The sequence below is a fragment of the Primulina eburnea genome, chromosome 7 (assembly GCF_022965805.1).
Source record: "Primulina eburnea isolate SZY01 chromosome 7, ASM2296580v1, whole genome shotgun sequence".
Classification (NCBI taxonomy): domain Eukaryota; kingdom Viridiplantae; phylum Streptophyta; class Magnoliopsida; order Lamiales; family Gesneriaceae; genus Primulina; species Primulina eburnea.
Window position 1 is genome coordinate 18,773,825 of NC_133107.1, and position 23,131 is coordinate 18,796,955.

Genomic DNA, 23,131 nt, shown 5'->3' on the forward strand with positions numbered 1-23,131 from the left:
AATACATCAGTCAAATGCATCAAGTGATCTTCCAAAGACTCACTATATACCACGATGTCATCCAAATACACAACCACAAAACGATCCAAGTACTCAAATAGTACATCATTCATCAGGTTGCAAAACGTCGCCAGAGCGTTTGTAAGACCGAAAGGCATCACAAGAAATTCGTAAGAACCGTACCTTGTGACACAAGTGGTCTTTGCCTCATCTCCTTCAGCAATTCTCACTTGCCAATAACCTGATCTTAGATCGATCTTCGTGAAGTATCTCGCCTTTGACAGTTTGTCAAATAAATCTAGGACATTTGGAATAGGGTACTTATTTTTTATAGTAACCTTATTCAAAGCCCTATAATCGATACACATCCTTAGCGTCCCATCCTGTTTCTTTTGGAACAGCACCGGTGATCCGAAAGGAGCCTTAGATGGTTGAATCATCCCACAATCCAACAACTCAGTCAATTGTTTCCTCAGCTCAACAAGTTCCGAGGGACTCATTCGGTACGGAGCCTTTGCAGGCACCACTGCACCCGGTTCCAATTCAATCTTATGATCAACAGCACGTCGGGGTGGCAAGTGTAGTGACCCGTTCCAGAATCACCTACTAATCAGAACTTAAGGAAGCAAAATTAACATTTAAAACTGAATCAGGTAAACAGCGGAAAAACAGTAATACAACCCAATCGAATCTGTAAGTACAAAATACTTAAACAACCAGATCGAACTAAATTCCAAGAACAAATACCAACAACTACAGGTCAACCTCTGTCAGCTCCCTGACCGCTCCCTCCTGGACCGTCCAACCTGAGACCTGCCCCATCGAATAGGGTGTCCAAAACAGAGATAAACCGAGGACGTGAGCATAAAACGCTCAGCACCGAAAGCATGAGTATACAAGACTATGACATGCATGTATGCAAAATGTACTGGATACCAGGATCTGGGTATAACGAAATACTGCTCAGGTAAATGACGTCAAGGTATGTAGCACTCTGCGCCGTCGCACCAGGAGGTGGCTCCCATACCAAAATAAACCTGTGGATATACCGGTGACCTGACCACCGTCGGCCAACGGGGTCCAACCATCCACAACAAACGAGGGCTGAGCACCCTCTCAACAGGCTATCTCAAAGATAATCAGGCTCAACATGATTATGCAAATGCCGCATAATAAACCATGCATCATATGACAGATAATAATGCAACATATAAACATGCAACACATAGTAAAGCATAATCAATCCTGCTATCTCGGATAGTACTTTCGTAACTCAAACCAGTAGATCCTAGCAATCAGCCCTAGAATCAAGCCTGCGTCCGTAGTCAGCCCACTGATGCCGCTAGCTCCCAACTAGAGCACAGCTCCGCTACAAAACCAGTAGCTCTCTGCTAGTGCCTGAACCTCGGGAAAAGACTAGAAACCCATCAGAAACGACTAAAACGCTCTGGAACACTCGGAATTGGCGAGTAAAAAATGAAGCCTCGCGCCTCTATTTATAGACAACGATCGGTAGATCCGATCCACTTCGGAAGATCCGATCCGGCACACTTCGGACGATCCGAACCCTGATCGGAAGGTCCGAATCCTGCATGTCTTCCACGTGTCCAGCCACCTGTCTCGGACGATCCGAACCCTGATCGGACGATCCGAATCCTGATCGGACGATCCGAATCCTGCATGTCTTCCACGTGTCCAGCCACCTGTCTCGGACGATCCGAACCCTGATCGGACGATCCGAACCCTGTTCGGTCCTTCCGATCTCACTGAAATATAATTAATCCAATAATTAACTCCAATTAGGCATCGGGATACTACAGCAAGGACCTGGGCAACTCCACGGGCATTATGTCATGGAATCGCTCAAGTATAACAGCAACTGCATCGGGCACTTCTTGGTACACATCAGGCTTAATTTCGACCATGGCTGCAACATAGGTAACATCACCATGTTTCAAGCCCTTCTCAATTTGAATGGCCGAAATCAGACCTGCCTTCTTTCCAGAGATTGTAGTCACATCGTACACCCCTTTCACGAAAGAAAGATTATTGACATCCGCAATCAATAATCCACCCAAGTGTCGCATCACTTCAACTTGAGCCGCAACCAAGAATTCATTGCCTAGGATGACATCAAAGTCATCAAGAGGAACAGCCATCAAACCGCATTGTCCGGACCAACTCCCCACCTTAAGTTCCACATTGGTCACCCCCTTGATTGGCTTTGCTTCAGAATTCACTGCCTTTATTTGACTCGTGTGTTGGGCAAGTTTCAAACCCAATGACTAACTTCCCTTTCAGCAACAAAGTTATGTGTTGCACCTGTGTCCACCATGGCCATAATCTCACGACCATTGATGAGGGCTTTTACATACATTAAGCCCTTAGACTGAGACGAATTAGCATGTAGAGCGCCCAACCATTGTAAAGGATTCACCAACGAGGGACCATCATCCTTCTGCGTCTTCTCCTCTTCGGCCACCAATGCAGATAGTTTCTCCTTCTTTGGACAATCTCGCATTCGGTGGTCACCATTGCATATGAAGCATCCACGCTTCGTTTTATCAAAGACATAAGTTTCCTTGGTCTCTTTGGTGATGTTTTCACCGCCTTTCTTGCTCTTATTTTTCCTAAATTTGTCAGATTTGACAAACTTAGGCTTGCCTTTGTCTTTCGCATCATTTCGCTTCGGAACATCACTAGCACCAATAGCTTTGAAATCGACCAACCTATCGGCAGCAGCAATGGCGGATGGCAAATCTTTGACTCCTTGCCTTCGCAATTCAGCTTGAGCCCAAGGTTGCAATCCTGCGAGGAAATTGAAGAGTTTGTTTTCCTCGGACATATCTCTCACATCCAACATCAACGAACTGAAATCCTTCACATAATCCCGAGTAGTTCCAGAATGCTTCAATTTTCGAAGTGACTCCCTAGCAAGCCACGAAGTATTGCTAGGCAAGAACTGCTCTTTCAATTCTCGTTTTAGGGTCTCCCATGTCTCAATCTTGTCACGGTTTGCACTAGCATCATCAGATAAACGAGCCCGCCACCATAACTTTGCATCCTCGATCAAATACATGCTTGTGATCGACTTTCTCTTAATCAGGGACTTTGGCAGCCTGGAAATAAGTTTCCATGTCCCACAGAAAGTTTTCCAACTCTTTGGCACTGCGTTTTCCACCAAATGGCTTAGGATCATGGACTTTGAACTTTGTTGAAGCAGATGCATGTCCGGTCGTTCCAGCACCAACGGCCTTCTTCAACAAATTCAACTCAAGTTCGAATCCATCACATTTTGATTCGAGATCTTCTCCAACAGACACCATTCTTCGTTCCACAAATTCCGTCAGATCTGCAATGCTACCAACATTTGAATATGCAATAGCATGCAATCCTTCAACTTGCTGGTAAAGCGTCTCTGTGGGTGATCCGGTTGGAACACCAAGGAGCCCTTCGATCCTTCGCATTCTAGTTTCAAGTTCTAGAATACGATCCCGCGCCGAAGTATTGTTCGTTCCTGAAGTGCTAGACGAATCTGCCATGATTTGATCGTCTGCAACTTCAACAAATTCGAGCAAACCTGGCTCTGATACCAACTGTCACAGGGGTTATTCACGCAGCAACGTTTTCTCGAGTTCCTAACCCTTGTGCGGCTTGAATCACGCACTGATTCAATCAGCTAACCTTTCAACACTCGTGTTTAATTATTTAGTGGAATAACGAACTCACAGAGCCAAGCAAACCAAGCCAAAACGTGCAGAATGTAAAGCACACAACGAATTACGGGCAATGCCCAACCTTTGCATTCATCCTCATTCAGAATTACAAAAGGAAGCCTAGGTTTGCACACAAAGAAGGCTCACACTCGTGAATGCCTTGTGCAACTCAAGGCCAAAGCATATAAACACAATACAATGCAGAAAACCGAAACTAACTGTCTAGGACACCTGTCAAATCTGCATGGAGCCAAGTGTAACTGCCATGCACAACTGCCCTGTCTGCATGTCACTTGTTTCTGAATGTTGCCAAGTGTCTCTAACTCCCAACAACTGCTTCAAGCCATCAGAAATGACTGCCATGTGTTCCCAAATCAGCCAACTCGAAATGGCAACCAAGCTCACTATTGCCAACAACTTTTCTGCACCAAACACATCCCCACAATGTGCCAACTTGTTCATATACTTTGCCAACTCAATATGCCTAAGTTATGTAGGACATAACTAAGTGTTAGGCATCAACACTTTGCTTCATGGCACGCATTCATGCCATGAAATCGAGCCAACTTTAAGGGTCTAACACCAAGCCATGCTCGAGGTAAGAAGATTGTTACCTTTTCCGTAGCTTTGATGCTATTGTTACATAATTGATTGTTTGTTTGTCAAGTTTCAAAGTTGTTAAAAGCTAATTGGTATGATACTGTTACGCATTCTGTTCTCAAGTAAGGTTGTTATGTCAGTAAATGGTAAATATCTCAAGTTATCATGATGCTTTGTACATTATTGATGTTGTGGCAATTGAGCGTAACAATCTCTGCTTCTAAAATGGATATGTTGATAGAAAGAGGCTTACGTAGAGTTTAGTTTGCCACATTAACTATATGATTGAAGCTATGTTTATTGTTTGCCCGTATAGCTGCATCTCTATACTTTAATAGGGTTAATTATGCTAAAAGTGTGATTATCGATGAATAGCTGAAAATGTTGTGGGAGCATATTGCTTTTAAATCCAGAATTTTAGAGCTATGCCATAAAACCATTGGCTAAACAAGTTATTGACCATGAATTTGATACTATTATAAGATGCCTCGAGCAATCCAGCCTAGGCCAACAAGTTTAAAGTATGCTATGATCCGTAACATTTGGCAGGTACTATATTTTGGGTAACACAGGTCGCCTCTAGGCTAACAATATTACGTGGTAAGTGTTAAGAGTATGCCCAGCAAGTCAACTTGTCGCTTGGACTTTTATTGACACTAATGTAAAACGATAATAATGTTTTACGATTTTATTCAATTATGTCATTATGCTTTATTTGTATACTCATCCAAGCTGCATAGATAAAGTCTTTAAATATACAATAGGTACCATGAGGTCTGCCTCGCAACGTAAGACCCTGAAAATCATTAGAAGGTGTACTTTATATTCAAAACGAGCTCCTTGTCGAATCAAACGCCTAAAATAAGGATAAAAGTTGCTTAAGCTCTAGACTAACATATGTAATGTATACGCCATGTTTTACGTGCAAGGGCATGGAGATGTCCATCTAAACAGATGAGTCATCATGATGATGCACTGAACAACCCTACCTCGAACTGTTCAAGTAGTTCTCACTTATCGAGTGGAGTAGTCCGCAGTTATGGTTATACACCATTAGTCCTTTGACCCGGGACAATGTAAGGGTCATATATACTAGCATGCACTTTGATCTGTTTACCGACTCAATTGAGGGTTATCGGGTGGCGAGGTTAGTTGTAGTTTCGAAATACGTAGGAACAAATGCATTTTAGTCAGGAATTCACCATTTGCCTATGGGTGAAGTTATGCAATGTAATCTCATAAGTTAACAGTGCAAGAAGCCTCTGGCCAGAGCAAGATATGTGCTTTAGGGAAAGGTGCTTTCCTAATTGCACATTTCATACCACTGTTAATACTCAAAATAAATCATATCGTTATCAAATTCATATGCAACTCTCGATATATCAATAGTTACAGATTCGATCGGGATATATGTATTGAAAGGACCATACTGTCAGCTAACCATGACTTAAGGTTCTTGCAAGCATTATCAGCGATACCTAGGGGATTATGGGGCGATGCTACTAAACATTATTACCATGATCCGATGGGTGCAATCAGCAACGAGTTCTGACATTATTGATCAAGGAGTTGATGAAAAGAATTGGGCTAATTAGAGTAAGCTCGAATAAGAATAAAAGTTATTCTGAATCATATGGAGACGTGAACTCATGGCTAGCTGTACCCTTGAACCATTGAGGATCACACAAGTATCAGGCTATGTGCTCCCGTTGAGAAAGTCAAAGTTCAAGGAGTTGAAATTGGCGACTATAGTTTGATGAAGATCAAACAGAATGCTTATAAAGGAATTTATAAGTTGATCTCATAAGATGGAAGAAATTGAAGTTATCATAATTGCTAATTAAGGAAGGATAATGGTTGCCTGTTTTGGTGAAGGATTCACTAAACTGGCAGTTTTCCAATATGGTAAATGAAAATTTTGATCTTTGAAATTTTTGGTTTTTATTATATGAACAATAGAATTTAATGATTAAAGGATGGTACTAGTGGTGGTGTCTACTCGTGTACAAATTCTTATAAAAAGTTTACAGGAGTCTAGAATTAATTAACTAATGAGTTAATTATATAAATTAAATAATGGATTAACATGTCTATGCATGCATTGATTGTGCATGTATAAATGTATTAATGTTTATTTATATATATATATATATATATATATATATGTATATACACTTTATATGGAGTTATAAAATATGTATATATATAATATTAATATATCATGTATTATCAAAGGTTGATAAACACATGATATAATATAAATAATATGAGAATTTTATTATAGTGAAATAATAATCCTTGTAAGGACTCTTGATGGGATCAGAAATCGCACTCTATAAATACACCAGAAGGGGCATAATAAACAAGAGAAATTTTTGCACACAAAATTCAACAAAGATCCTTCCTTCTTTCATAGCAAATCTCGCCCATCTCATTTTTGTGGAGAATAAATTTCGACCAATTGGTTTTCTTCCACGGCCGCGCCCCGTGCTGCTGCACTGACTCCGAATTTTGGAAATTCGGACAATCCAGTCTCAATGCTAAACTTTGTTTGCGATTACTAGTGCAATCCAAACAAGGAAAACAATCTCTGATCATAGACCGGATTTGACGATCAACAGGAGGGAGATCCGTTCGTAGGGATTTATAAGAAGGACCATCTCCGCTTAAAACTCGGAAGAGTTTGGAGCCAGCGATTGATGCGCAAAGGTAACAATCTAAACATCCTATGAATGATTTTAAAACATACGACACCCAAAGACTGTTTCGAATGTCAAAACAAAAATTTTAAACTTTTGTTGCGTCTTAGGTACGAGAAAACGGTGCCCCAACAGTAAGTGCATTACTTGTCTACCTATGTGAAGAAATCGGTACTTGTTAACATGGTTCTACTTCGGGATAATGAGATGATATGATTGAATGAGTAATGATTCTCATCTCGAATAATTTATGGATTATACATGTACACAGGATGTTCGACTCCATGATTCACATAGTATAATTACCTTGATTGATATTTAGCACCTCGAATTGATGATAATGTCTGGATTAAAGGGGTTTTGCATATCTGGAGAAAGTGATGGGTTATAATCTAGGATGTGTATGATCCAGTGGGACTTTATTCCGCATAGTAGTCTTAGTTGATGTTTGCTTTGAGCTACGATAGGAGTATATCCCCAATATGATCGATCAGATGAGTGTGGAAATCACCCATATTTTTATTTGGACACGTGTGGTTCCTTAAGCATGAATACTGCATCATACCTCAACTTTATAAACTGTTGCACACTATTGCAGAAACATGTTATGTTGTCCATTTCCTAGAATTTCTCATGCTACATGGCATACATGTCAACCGCTCACATCCAGCTTCAGGGGACCAACTCATCACCTTGGATAGTTTTCTTGTAGATAGGCTTTGAAGCTGAGCAACTTGGTCAATGATGAAGGATAGTCAGTCTTGGAAATAGTTCAGATTGGCCTTTCATTAAAATGAAAGGATTCAGCTAGTTTGGAGGAGTCTGTCTCCATGTAAACCACTGTTCTTGAAACTTATATTATGCATTGTGTGCACTTATTAGTAATTATGTATTGTTGTGTTTAGTCGTGGAGACTGTCACCGTTAATATGCCCATCTTAACAATTGAAATAAACGTTGTTGACCAAAATTAATGACAACTGCATGATACTAAGATGAGGATCTCAGGTCCCACACCTCAATATAGGCTTACCATGGAGCAGACGACATGAGATAAGAACGGTCCGTGCGGCAGCTTAATTTAGTCTGCTCACGAACATTGTTGTACGCACCCGCAACAGTGAGAATTGCAGCAAAAGCCCAGACAACTCCAACGCACACAAGCAAAGCATATCTCTCCACCATAGGTCGAGCAACTGAATGGATGTGTTGCAGGTACTGCATGTAGTATATATTTATTCTTGAAATTTTCCCAATTAGAAGAGAATAGAGACATAAATTCTCACAAGCAAAATGAAATCTTACTTGTTGAGAGACAATAAGCAAAATCAACATGGGTAGGCCAATTTCTATACAATTAGCAAGCTGCACGGAGTGCAAAGAGACAAGCTTGAGCCAAATAAAATTCTTGTATTGATCATTATTTACTTTGATGAAGCTTGCGAGAAGAATACAAAATACCTGAGGAAAGCCTCTAGCAAATAAACCAAGACCTACCACACAGACAGCTGGCACTATAATCACTGGACTAAAGTACCTGGAAGGCGATAAAGTTGATCAAGAAAAGAGACAAAAAAGAGAAAACTAACAAATAGTCCAAAGTTGCTGCATGTAAGTTAGGGTAAATAACGCCTACTAAAGTTAAATGCACAAGAAGAACGGAGAATATAAATATGTTTACCTGGTAAGCTTTCCCCAGGCACTGCTATATCCGAGTATGATGTTCACAAACGATGACACTATCAATGCTCCTTGAATAGATCTTATGGAGTGAGTGAACCTCTAGAAGCATCCATATTTAAAACAATTTCAAAGAAAATTTCATGTCAAAACAAGGGTAAAAGGGTCGGAGAAGTATATATGACCAAGGCATCATATGGCACAATCTAGAAGTCCTTAACCAGCTCTCCAAAAGGACCAAAACTATGTTTGTCAATACATAAAGTTTGAGGTTGCAACATAAGGTTGACATGTGTAAATGGAAGCCCAGAGTTTAAGTATTGATGCTGAACCAGAATCACCCAAAAACACACAATCTTAAAACTGATAAGGTCATGGAATTGCTAGAACGGAACAGTATAATCTCAAGGAAATGAAAATATATTCTCTATCTCGCTGCTCTTTTATCCTTCTAAATTCTTCTTCAATTTTTCTTCTTTTCTTGGACCAAACACTTCCTTGAAGAGTGCTTTAGCGATCTGTATATTTGAATTCTACAGCTAAGTCAACGTGGATGTATGTTAATGCTAAAGGGTGACTATGACTACATCCAGAAATGACGATATGTAAAGGCTGTAAAGATATATATGGATTTCAGAAAGAGGGCAACTTCTACAGATATACCTAGCTCGAAACTGGGTGACAATTTAACAAGAAAAACTTGATTCATTTTGAGACAAGAACGGATTGATCCTCATGGTAGGATAAAACATCAGGTTGAAGAGAAAAAAACATAAAAACCGAACTTTTAATTGTAGCCAAGAAATTGCATCGAATGCTTAAAAAATTACAATCAAGTTTGCACTAACAGATTAATTACAAGCATTATCGACGTATATGAACAGCATAAGATTAATTTCTAAGAATCACTAGTAAGAAATAATTTTTCTACCCGATTAAAGATATTTTACCTCCTTAGAGATGGCTACAATAAATAAGGCAATAGTAAATTTCAAAGCAAGAAACGGTGCAGGAGTCTATATCATTAAAAAAGAAAAGAGGGACAATAGAGTGTTTGAGCAAGCACACAGGCAAAAAATTTAACACCCTCGTGTGACATCTAACAATAAATTTTACATACATGTTGGTCGTCTGAAAATGTATCACTAGATATATCGTTGACAATTCCCAGCACCGATATGACATAGGAAAATGAAGGGCCCATCACAGTTGGAAGGCGTGTGCCAAACCACGTTTGCAAAAGGGTGTTCACTCCTGACATAAAGAGCAATGACTGAATCACTCGAGCTCTATCACCCTGTTTACAAATTTTGAAAATTTCCATTATAAAGCATCAACAAACCACTACAATTAATCAAGCCTCCCAACAATGTGAGCATTACAAAAAACTTACAGAACCGCCACCCATCGGAGTTACGATTGTATTGGCGATCAATACAGTTGTTCCAAGCATGACGACGAAGTGTTGGAAAGCTAATGCCACAGTTTGTACTGCAATACGTGAATTAAAGAATCGGCTCAAATACATCAAAATAACTTTTGGTTATTGTTTTGTGGTTTTATTGCCCACTCAATCCACTGAATGAAACCTAAAGTCCATTCTGAGTGAAACCAGTTGCATCAAAACTGAGTCAGGATTGCCAAATGTGTCCATATTCCAAAAAAGACCGTATACCAGGGGATGTGAACATGAGTGTTCGAATCAGGAAATTGACAATGGACAACAAAATCCATAGTATAATTTATACGCCTAGAAAACAAAAGGTCAACATTTATGATTGGTTACAATTCAGCACAAGGGACCAAGTAAAGCAAGAAGAATCATAGATTCTTATTCAAAAGAAAATCGAAACAAGATTCCATCATCTAGGGCAGTCCATCGTTGAAAAGATTTGACCATTTTAGTCAGGATACACTTTCTTCCACTTTTGACAAGATTAAAAATAATGAAATACAATTCACCAAACCTTTTTTCAACAAGATAATATAACACAAAACCCACAAAATAAAATAATAAGCCAGAGACAAAACAGCATTAGCACTAGTACACCGGCGTAAAACACAGCTCCACTCTCTCTGTGTGTGTGTGTGTGTGCAGGTGACTTTTGGCTTAATAATTACAAACCGAAAGATGGGTTGGAGTGGATGCAGTAATTGAGCTGCAGAAGCTGTTCCGCAGGTGGGAACAGAGGCCCTCTTGTAGAACCAAGTGGCGGTGCTACTACCGCCGGCGGTGGCGGCTGACTCGGCGGTGGCTGATGGTGATGGTGATGATGATTACCCGTCTCCACCATCTTTCTCCTTGATTAATACTTCTTTCGGGCTGTGGAAATTATAACTTCCCGTAGTTAAAAAAACAAGTTTATAGCACCGACACACACACTCGAACTAAAGATGCAATGTACCGTACACAAACCCAACTCAGCTACATTATTTTCAGGGATAATGCCCATTTTCGTCCTTCTCGTTAACAGCTTTTTCCGTTTCAGTCCCTCGTGATTTTTGACTGCTTAATTAATCCTTCATGTTTTCAAAATATTCTCGAATTGGTCCCTACCATTATCCTGACGTTAAGGTTAACGTTGACTTGTGAAAAACGGTAAACATTAGCGACGGTTTTTCAAAAGCCGTCGCTAATTAGCGTCGCTACTATTTCCATAAAATAAATTTTAAGTTTTTTTTAAAAAATTATTAAAATTAATTTTTTTTATTTTATGGAAATATTAAACCGTCGCTAATTAGCGACGGCGTTTTAAACACCGTCGCTATTAGCGACGGTCTGTTAAACACCGTCGCTAATAGCGACGCTGTTTTAACGCGTCGCTAATTAGCGACGGTTTAATATTTCCATAAAATAAAAAAATTTAATTTTAATAATTTTTTAAAAAAAACTTAGAATCGGACTATGCTAACAATATTAATGATCTTAATTAACACTTAAAAATTTACAAAAAATTAAAGCAAAAAAGTTTACCTTTTCAAATTAAACAATTTAACTTTTAAATAAGTAAATTTATAAACCCACATATATATACATGTAAGGATTAAACAATTTAACTTTTAAATAAGTAAATTTATTTATTAATATAAATATTAAAAATAATTTCAAATTGAATATGTTATATATGTCAATTAATTATTGGTTCAAAGAAATTAATAAAAAATCACATGTTATAGTTAAGTACAAAATTTATAAAATTCTATTAAAAAAAATCTACAAAAGTCTATAAAAGTCTTGCAAAAAAATCTACATAAATCCACATAAATCTGTTTATAAATCTGTGAGATTCCATAAAAGTCAATAAAAATTTATCAAATCCATAAAAGTCTATCATTTAAAAAAGTCATTAAAAGTCATCAAAACTCTGAATTGAATACACCCCACTTAAAATTTTTCTCTCTTACACGATTTTAGTTTCGACTTAGGTTAAACTTTTTCGCTTTAATTTTTTGTAAATTTTTAAGTGTTAGTTAAGATCATTAATATTGTTAGCATAGTCCGATTCTAAGTTTTTTTTTTTACATTATTAATTTTTTTTATTTTATGAAAATATAAACCGTCGCTAATTAGCGACGAAGTTTTGAAAACCCGTCGCCAATTAGCGACGGTTTTATAAAACCGTCGCTAATGTCAAGTCAAACCGTCGTTAATGTCAAGTCAACGTTAGCCTTAACGACAGGATAATGGTAGGGACCAATTCGAGAATATTTTGAAGACATGAAGGATTAATTAATCAGTCAAAAATCATGAGGGACTGAAATGGGAAAAGCGGTTAACGAAAAGGACGAAAATGGGTATTATCCCTTATTTTCGGCTTCAATTCTTTGAATTTCCTTTAAACGAAACACAAATTTCTTGGAGGTTCCCTAGAAAAATAGAGTTCCTTCTCTTTTATGTTTACTTTGAAAAAAAAAAAAAAAAAAAAAAAGTTCGACGACTCGATTTTTTTATTTTTTTTTTATTTTATTTTGTCCCAAATGAAGTTTCCCAACAGAAGCCAAGTAAACTCTGGATTAGATATACAAGGAATTTTTTTTATATATTTAAAAATTGTATGATTAAGACAAGGAAAAGTTCTTAACGAGTAACCGTTGGACGAGATATTCAAAGAATTCTTTATATCTTTATAAACAAACATGTATGACGAAGACAAGTAAACAAGAAGCGGGAGGTTTTGTCCTTTTCCAGGAAAGCGCGTGAATTACCGAGAATGCCCTCGTAGTCCTCTCAATTTTTGCCATTCACAGAAGTCTTACCAGATTTTTTTATATTTGATCTGATCGAGGTGTTTTGGGATTATATTGTAAATTGCAACAATATATTTTTATTATAAGTTTTTTTAACTAAGATTTCTTTGTTAGTAAGAATATTTTTGGGATGTGAAATATCGATAAATTTTCAAATTGTTACATATATTATTATTACAAAATTATTAAAATTATTTTAATTGATATATAATTCAACTAAAACAATTTAAGTGCTTGATGTTAAGGTAACAATAATTGGATATAAAAACAGTTTAGATTAAGGGTAAACATTGATTTTTTTTAAAAAAAATTAATTGGAATAGGGAAGAGTTTTATGTCTATTTGTTAAAATTTTAAAATATTTTATATTGGATTTGAATATAATATGACAACATATTTTTTATAGGGAATTATTTATGTGGTGACCCGAACGCCAATTCATTTCTTAATTATCTTTGGGAATAATTGGATCAATTAAATAAACTGGGCCTAAAATTATTTTTTTAAAATGGAAATGCGGAACATAACAAAATAAATCCGATATACATGTCAAAAGTGAAAGTACAAGTCTTGTACAATTACATTAAAATCAACTAGGGTTCAATCATTGAACATCAAGTGCTGAAACATATTCTACTTCTGGGTCCGAATCTCCACGCTAATGTTGATCTCTCATCCTCGTCTTGACCCTGATCCTATCTCACCTGTTGTCATGCACACATACAAACACAACAACAGCCGGATAACTCCGGTGAAAATGATATTTCCAGTATAAACAACATATACATGCAATCATATGAAAACATATATAAAAGCATATAACAATCATCAATAATATGTATCAATCTGAAACATGAAATGATATAAAACTATAACTCAAACTCATATCTCTGACTCGACTCTGATCTAGTCTAGTCTAGGGATCCCGGTTCCCGGACGTTGGCACATAAATCGAATCTCAGCAATAGAAGTCGATCTACTTCTAAGAAACATCGATATAAACCAATCATCCAATGTCTAGGCACCTCTGCCACAGACTTGGCACCTCTGCCAATGACACATTCTCATAATCTATCTTCTATTCTCTAATATTCTATAAGTCAATAGAATAGACATATACATTCAAATAATACAAAGGTATTAAAACAATAACAAAAAAGTATGTGGTTTAAGGAAACTCAAGTCGAATCTAACTCGAGTCAATCTCCCGGTTAACATTGATTTATACTTTTCTATTGTTGATCTGATGAAGTCGAAGTCTCGAATTCGAGGCCTGTCAATATTCTGGCAATGAAAATATCGAGGAGTACAATATCAATATACCACTCAATCAATACTGGATATAATCAGAACTCAATCTAATTCTGTTTCAACGGCATAACTGCACAAGCTCAATATACCTAGCAGTACAAATCAACAGATATCAATTCCCACAACTCATAATCGATCGACAAGTATATTCTGATATCAAATCTATATAATCTCAATCAAATCAACTCTGAAAAATCATAACAATTTCATACAGTATATGTTCTTCAATCCGGTTTCGATTATACGATGTCTAATATCGTAAGAACACCATATATGAATCATATCTTATTCCTTCAATATCATATTTTCAAATCGTATCAAAACATAAGAAAACTTACGTCCGTGTGAAGTCTTTGTCGAGAGGATCACAGTACTGAACTCAGATCGAAATTCTGACGGGCGGATCTTGCACAATCACAAATCTAAAATATGAAAAGGCGTAAGGATTTTCCGTAGCTTTCTCGTTCTTTTTCTTGCTGCTGATTATGATTGAACATTGAAGGATTATATATATATAAATATATATATATATATATGTGTGTGTGTGTGTGTGTGTGGCTTCATATACTTGCCGCACGTCTCGCGCATATGCGCGAGACCTACTGGTCTCGGCACCTTTCTTCTCGGCAGCTCGCGCATATGCGTGCACCATCGGCGTGCATATGCGAGAGACCTACTGTATCCGCACATTTTCCTTGCACATGCTCGCGCATATGCGCTCACTCACTTCGCGCATATGCGCGAGGTCCTCTGCCCATCTCGCGCATATGCGCGCATCGATGCCACGCATATGCACGATGTGTTCTGTCCTCGCACATTCGATATCACACGTTACCTCAATTCGTGACTCAGAATGTTCCTTCATAATCATACCAATGCAAAATCAATAGTCACAGAATAACAGCAAATAAATCTCAGGCATTACATTTCTCCCCCCATAAGATACGATTTCGTTCTCGAAATCACATGCAATGAAATCATATCAGAAAGAAATGTATAACAGAATCAATCTGAATAGAAAACTCACATCAGTGAAATAACTCTGGGAATCTCTGTCTCATGTCTGAGTCAGTCTCCCAGGTAGCTTCCTCGATGTCATGACGACTCCACTGAATCTTCACAAGTGGAATAGTCTTCGTTCTGAGTTGCTTTTCTTTACGATCGAGAATCTGGATCGGCTTCTCGAAGTAACTCAGTGTATCGTCAAGTTCGACCTCATCTGGCTGAATAATATGTGAAGCATCGGGAATATGTTTCCGCAATAATGATATATGAAAGACATCATGAATTCCAGATAGAGAAGACGTGTAGTGACCCGTTCCAGAATCACCTACTAATCAAAAACTAAGCAGGCAATTAACCTAATTAATTATAATCAGAGATAACAGCGGAAATATGGCCAACAACAATAGTTATACAACCCAATCGAAATCGAAGTCTAGACTAACTCAAAATGAAATATCCAGTACAACCATATCGAATCAAATGGAAAACACTGAAAACTAAACCAACCAGCTACTCAACGTCCTCCCCCTGCTCCTCCTGAGCCATCCAACCTGAGGCCTGCCCCGTGGGAATGGGGTGTCCAAGAATAAACAAAACCGAGGACGTGAGCGATAAGAACGCCCAGTACAAAAGTATGAGTATACAAACCTATATGAAATGCACATGCTATGATATGATACCAGGGTAGTCAAGAAACAGGAATCACAAAGGATCTCAAAATGCTCAGTCTAGAGGCGCCAAGTGGATAGTGCCGCGCGGTCCAACCTCTGGGTCACTGCATCCACTACAAGACAGACGTGGACCTAAAATGTCCCGGACCACCGAAGCCCTCCCGACCCGTCGGCCACTGTGTACTCTCGGTGTCCATGCGTCCACAAGACAGGGCTGAGCGGCCCCAAGATATAGCTTATCTCGAAAGAGATACAGCTCAACAGTAAAGGCTATCTCGAAGGAGATACGGCTCAACATGATATGCAATATGCATCATAACTCGTGACATAATAGCATGCATCATATGACATATAACAATGCAGCAAATACTCATGCAACACATATATGAATGTATACTCAACCAGGATATCTCGGATAGTACTTTCGTACCTCTATCACAGCAAGCCTAGCCTTACGCAACACCGCTAATCAGGTCTAGCACAAGCCTACGCATCAAAAGCATACTCAATCAATACTACCATGCTCGACTAGCAAAACCAGTACTCCCTAGTACTACCAAAGGTTTAGGGTTTACCTTCGTCCGTCGACAGCCCTTTGATGTCGATTGCCTTGAAACTCAGGCGCCGCTACGCTACTACTCCTGGCAGCTCTTGGCTATCGCTCGACCAACAACTAACCCTAGAAACCTTCCAAATCCTCTCAACTATGAGGCAAAATCATGAATTGGCAAGTCACAAATGAGAAATCCGAGCACTATTTATAGGCCATGTTCGGATCCTCCGAACAACACTTCGGAACGTCCGAACGCTACGTGTCCATTGGCTCTTGACAGCTCATGATCGGATCCTCCGATCATACACTTCGGACCGTCCGAACATGCATGGAAAATGACGTGTCGATCAACACTTGACACCTATGATCGGATTCACCGAACTACACTTCGGATCGTCCGAACTCTTCGGTGCTTCCGAACCCTCTTCGGTCCGTCCGATCATGACCATAGCCAAAATTATACCTTAAACCTTCTTAATCACCATTACTCCGTTAATTACCCAATTTGGAATTCGGGCTACTACATTCTCCCCCCCTTAAAAGATTTCGTCCTCGAAATCAGGCTTAGAGAATGAACAAAACGAAATAACAACATCATTAATACATCTCAATTGTTGTTGAATACAACTGATACTATGATTACAACTGAAAACACAAACTTATACAAAGCACAACTCAAAAGAGCTCTGGATGCTCCGAACGCATACGACTCTCTAACTCCCAAGTGGCTTCTTCAGTGCCTCGACGCTGCCACTGCACTAAGACAAGAGGAATGATCTTATTCCGCAACACCTTATCTTTGCGATCTAGAATCTGAACTGGTCGCTCCACGTAAGACAAATCCGTATCAAGTTGAACTTCAGATGGATGTAAGATGTGCGACTCATCTGCTACATAACGTCTCAACAAGGATACGTGGAACACATCATGAATACTTGATAGGTACGGCGGCAACGCAAGTCTGTAAGCTAAATCTCCCACACATTCCAGTATCTCGAATGGACCAATAAATCTCGGAGACAGCTTACCCTTGAGACCAAATCTCAAAATCCTGCGAAAAGGCGAAACTCGGAGAAACACCTTCTCACCTGGCTGAAAATGAAGAGGTCGACGCTTTGTGTTCGCATAACTAGCCTGTCGATCCTGAGCAGTCTTAATCCGCTTCTTGATTACTGCAACCTTATCTATAGCCTGCTGGACTAACTCCGGTCCCTCTACCTGTCGTTCCCCGACTTCATCCCAGAATAATGGAGTACGACAACGTCGCCCGTACAACGCCTCAAATGGTGCCATACCAATACTACGATGATAGCTGTTGTTGTACGCGAACTCAATCAAAGGCAAATGATCCTGCCAAGTGGGTCCGAAATCCATAACACAGGCTCGCAACATATCCTCAAGCGTACGGATAGTCCTCTCTGATTGACCGTCAGTCTCCGGATGATAAGCAGTACTCAGACTCAGTGTAGTACCCAAAGCTGACTGGAAACTACCCCAAAACCGTGAGGTAAAACGAGGATCTCTGTCACTAACAATACTGACAGGCACTCCATGCAAACGTACAATCTCCTGAATGTACAATCGAGCCATACGATCGAAAGTGAAATCACGATTATACGGCAGAAAATGAGCAGACTTGGTGAGTCGATCCACCACTACCCAGATAGCATCGCTGTTCCTCGAAGATAATGGCAAGTGAGTAATGAAATCCATCGTAATATGCTCCCACTTCCATTCTGGAATAGGTAAGTTCAACAACAATCCTCCCGGTCGACGGTGCTCTGCCTTAACCTGCTGGCAAACTAGACACTTGGAGACAAACTGATACACGCTGCGCTTCATCCCTTTCCACCAAAACCGCATCCTCAAGTCTCTATACATCTTGTTGCTTCCTGGATGAACACTTAACTTGCTTCGATGCGCCTGAGACAATATCTCGTCCCTCAAAGTGTCATCCTCTGGTACTACAACCCGATTAGATAAGCACAGAAGACCATTGGACTGATAATGGAAATTGCTATCACCACCAACTAACCGAGCTAATCTCTGAGTCTTGAGATCAGACATCTGAGCTTCTCGAATCCGAGTGAACAAATTGGGCTCAGATAAAATGGTAGCAACACGAATGCTCTCCATACCTTTCCGATGCTTGAAGTTAAACCCCAACGAGCAACTATCCTGGATGGCACTAGTCATAGCACAAATCTGAAGTGCAGAGGCTCTCACCTTGCGACTAAGCGCATCAGCTGTGAGATTTGCAGAACCTGGATGGTACTTGATCTCGCAATCATAATCCTTCAGCAAATCCATCCAACGACGTTGCCTCATGTTCAACTCAGCCTGAGTGAACAGATATTTCAGACTCTTATGATCAGTAAAGATTTCAAACTGAACACCGTACAAATAATGACGCCAAATCTTCAGCGCAAACACAATAGCTGCCAATTCCAGATCATGAGTGGGATACTTCTCCTCGTGAGATTTCAGCTGTCTGGAAGCATAAGCAATCACATGACCGTTTTGCGTCAACACACACCCTAAGCCTTGAGTGGAGGCATCGGTGTAAACACTGAAACCATCAGATCCTGACGGTAACGCCAAAACAGGTGCAGAAGTCAGAAGTCGACGAAGCTCTCTGAAACTATCTTCGCACTCGGATGACCACTCAAATGGAACATCCCTCCGAGTAAGTTGCGTCAATGGTCTGGCTATCTGAGAGAAATTCACGATGAAGCGACGATAATACCCTGCCAGACCTAGAAAACTACGGATCTCAGCCACCGTCGTCGGACGTGACCAATTCAGCACTGCTTCAATCTTGCTGGGATCCACAGAAACTCCTTCCTTGGAAATCACATGACCAAGGAATACCACACGATCAATCCAGAACTCGCACTTACTCAGCTTAGCATACAATTGCTTCTCGCGAAGAATCTGCAACACAATCCTCAAGTGTTGGGCATGCTCTTCCACACTGTGGGAATAGATCAAGATATCGTCAATGAAAACCACCACAAACTGATCCAGAAAATCTCGGAAGACTCGGTTCATCAGATCCATGAACACCGCTGGCGCATTCGTCAATCCGAATGGCATAACTAGAAACTCGTAATGCCCATAACGAGTACGAAATGCAGTCTTGGAAATATCATCATCTCTGACTCTCATCTGATGATAACCCGATCGCAAGTCGATCTTGGAGTAAACAGAAGTACCCTGAAGCTGATCGAACAAGTCATCAATACGGGGTAAAGGGTACTTGTTTTTGATCGTCACCCGATTCAGCTGGCGATAATCAATGCACGACCGCATCGATCCATCCTTCTTCTTGACAAACAAGACTGGAACTCCCCAAGGCGAAACACTCGGGCGAATATAACCCTTATCAAGAAGATCCTGCAATTGCTGCTTCAGCTCTCTCATCTCTGACGGAGCAAGACGATAGGGGGCACGAGAAATCGGTGCAGTCCCTGGCATTAAATCTATGCCAAATTCCACCTCTCTAACCGGAGGAAAACCAGGAATCTCATCTGGGAAAACATCAGGAAATTCACAAACTACTGGAATATCCTCTAGACCAACACTACCTGTGGATGAATCAATCGCATAGATGAGGTAGCCTTCCCCGCCCGACTCTAAAGCACGACAGGCTTTCAGAGCAGATACCACTGGCATCGGAGGTCGCGCTCCCTCACCATAGAAAAACCAACTAGAGCTTTCAGTCGTACGAAACTGAACAAGCTTCTGGTAACAATCCACAGTAGCTCGGTAGGTAGTCAATAAGTCTATACCCAAGATACAATCAAAATCTTCCATCTCTAGGATCATAAGATTCGCAGTCAACTCGTTACCCTCAAAATCTAAGGGACAACCCATCACTAGACGCTTCACTAACACCGAATGACCCATCGGGGTAGAAACAGAAAGAATGACGTCTAGAGAAACATAGGGTAACCTATGACGCTTAACAAATCGTGCAGAAATGAAGGAATGAGAGGCTCCTGTATCAATAAGAACAAAAGCAGGAATACCGCATAAATGAAAAGTACCTGCTATGACTCTCTCCGTCTCATCTGCAGCCTGATCCTGGTTCAGCGCAAAAACCTGACCTTGGGCACGAGGTCGAAGATTCGAACTACCCACTGCCTGACCCTGCCTCCTCTGCTGAACAGTCGTCTGAGATCCAGAACTGGATCCTGCTCCACCTCGCAACTGAGGACAATTCTTCTTAATATGCCCCATCTCTCCGCACTGATAACAAGCTCCTGCGGCTACTCGGCATTGCTCCGATGGATGGTTCTTCCCACAATGCGCACAAGACTCCTTCTTCTTACCAAAGCGGAAAACACCACTAGATCGAGATCCAGATCCAGAAGAAGATGAACCAGATTTCTTGAATGACTGAGATCGAGGCCTCAAAGTACTCGGAGGTCTAGAAGAAGAAAGAATAGCCCTACCACGCTGGAGACTGATCTCTGCCTGGCGACACCGGTTCACTAACCCATCATAAGAAGTAGGATTATCACAGACAGTGACTCGATCAAAGATCTCCTGATTAAGGCCCTGGAGGAAATGATCATACTTGGCCTCAGAACTGCCACTGATATGAGGAGCGAAGGGTAACAACTCAAAGAATTTCTGCTGATACTCATCAACAGACATACTCCCCTGCTTAAGGTTCAGGAGCTCAATCGTCTTGGCCTGGCGAAGGGCTGGAGGAAAGTACAGCTGCATGAAAGCTGCACGGAAATCGACCCAAGTCACCCTACCCTGGGACTGGACTATCGGCGCAGAAGTCGATCGCCACCACTTGCGCGCACGGCCCTCGAGAAGAAAGCTAAGGGTCTCTATCTTCTGCTCCTCGGTGCACTGAAATGCACGGAAACAACTCTCCATGCGCTCTAACCAGTCCTCAGCATCATCGGGAGTCTCACCACCAACTAAAGGCTTAGGCCCCATCTGAATAAAACGATGCAAATCAAAACGCCTAGGACCATCCCGACGATGACGATGTTCACGGTAACGCCTACGATCGTCCTGATCACCCCATCGACCTACACTCCCCTGACTACTCCCGTCATCAAAATGGTCAGCCATCGCTACAAGATAGAATAGGGAAAATGGTAAAATGGTCAACGGAAATCCCAAAACAGAATCTATATCCCAAAATCATACGCATGCTCTGATACCATAAATGTAGTGACCCGTTCCAGAATCACCTACTAATCAAAAACTAAGCAGGCAATTAACCTAATTAATTATAATCAGAGATAACAGCGGAAATATGGCCAACAACAATAGTTATACAACCCAATCGAAATCGAAGTCTAGACTAACTCAAAATGAAATATCCAGTACAACCATATCGAATCAAATGGAAAACACTGAAAACTAAACCAACCAGCTACTCAACGTCCTCCTCCTGCTCCTCCTGAGCCATCCAACCTGAGGCCTGCCCCGTGGGAATGGGGTGTCCAAGAATAAACAAAACCGAGGACGTGAGCGATAAGAACGCCCAGTACAAAAGTATGAGTATACAAACCTATATGAAATGCACATGCTATGATATGATACCAGGGTAGTCAAGAAACAGGAATCACAAAGGATCTCAAAATGCTCAGTCTAGAGGCGCCAAGTGGATAGTGCCGCGCGGTCCAACCTCTGGGTCACTGCATCCACTACAAGACAGACGTGGACCTAAAATGTCCCGGACCACCGAAGCCCTCCCGACCCGTCGGCCACTGTGTACTCTCGGTGTCCATGCGTCCACAAGACAGGGCTGAGCGGCCCCAAGATATAGCTTATCTCGAAAGAGATACAGCTCAACAGTAAAGGCTATCTCGAAGGAGATACGGCTCAACATGATATGCAATATGCATCATAACTCGTGACATAATAGCATGCATCATATGACATATAACAATGCAGCAAATACTCATGCAACACATATATGAATGTATACTCAACCAGGATATCTCGGATAGTACTTTCGTACCTCTATCACAGCAAGCCTAGCCTTACGCAACACCGCTAATCAGGTCTAGCACAAGCCTACGCATCAAAAGCATACTCAATCAATACTACCATGCTCGACTAGCAAAACCAGTACTCCCTAGTACTACCAAAGGTTTAGGGTTTACCTTCGTCCGTCGACAGCCCTTTGATGTCGATTGCCTTGAAACTCAGGCGCCGCTACGCTACTACTCCTGGCAGCTCTTGGCTATCGCTCGACCAACAACTAACCCTAGAAACCTTCCAAATCCTCTCAACTATGAGGCAAAATCATGAATTGGCAAGTCACAAATGAGAAATCCGAGCACTATTTATAGGCCATGTTCGGATCCTCCGAACAACACTTCGGAACGTCCGAACGCTACGTGTCCATTGGCTCTTGACAGCTCATGATCGGATCCTCCGATCATACACTTCGGACCGTCCGAACATGCATGGAAAATGACGTGTCGATCAACACTTGACACCTATGATCGGATTCACCGAACTACACTTCGGATCGTCCGAACTCTTCGGTGCTTCCGAACCCTCTTCGGTCCGTCCGATCATGACCATAGCCAAAATTATACCTTAAACCTTCTTAATCACCATTACTCCGTTAATTACCCAATTTGGAATTCGGGCTACTACAAGACGG

General features: G+C 40.6%; 1 protein-coding gene across 3 annotated transcripts in view; it reads right to left on the bottom strand.

Moving 5' to 3' along the window:
* Positions 1-11,141, bottom strand: part of LOC140837289 (nucleobase-ascorbate transporter 3-like) — a 28,959-nt gene extending 17,818 nt beyond the window's left edge. The window contains exons 1-8 of one of the 3 annotated variants that reach the window (XM_073203405.1): positions 11,100-11,141; positions 10,820-11,017; positions 10,088-10,185; positions 9,815-9,991; positions 8,696-8,796; positions 8,476-8,551; positions 8,320-8,379; positions 8,048-8,232 (exon numbers count right to left, since the gene is read on the bottom strand). In XM_073203405.1, the coding sequence (XP_073059506.1) occupies positions 8,048-8,232; positions 8,320-8,379; positions 8,476-8,551; positions 8,696-8,796; positions 9,815-9,991; positions 10,088-10,185; positions 10,820-10,988 (866 nt within the window). In that variant the 5' untranslated portion in view covers positions 10,989-11,017; positions 11,100-11,141. The other 2 variants (XM_073203406.1, XM_073203404.1) reach the window with 2 other exon arrangements.
* Between the last annotated feature and the right edge of the window lie 11,990 nt (positions 11,142-23,131).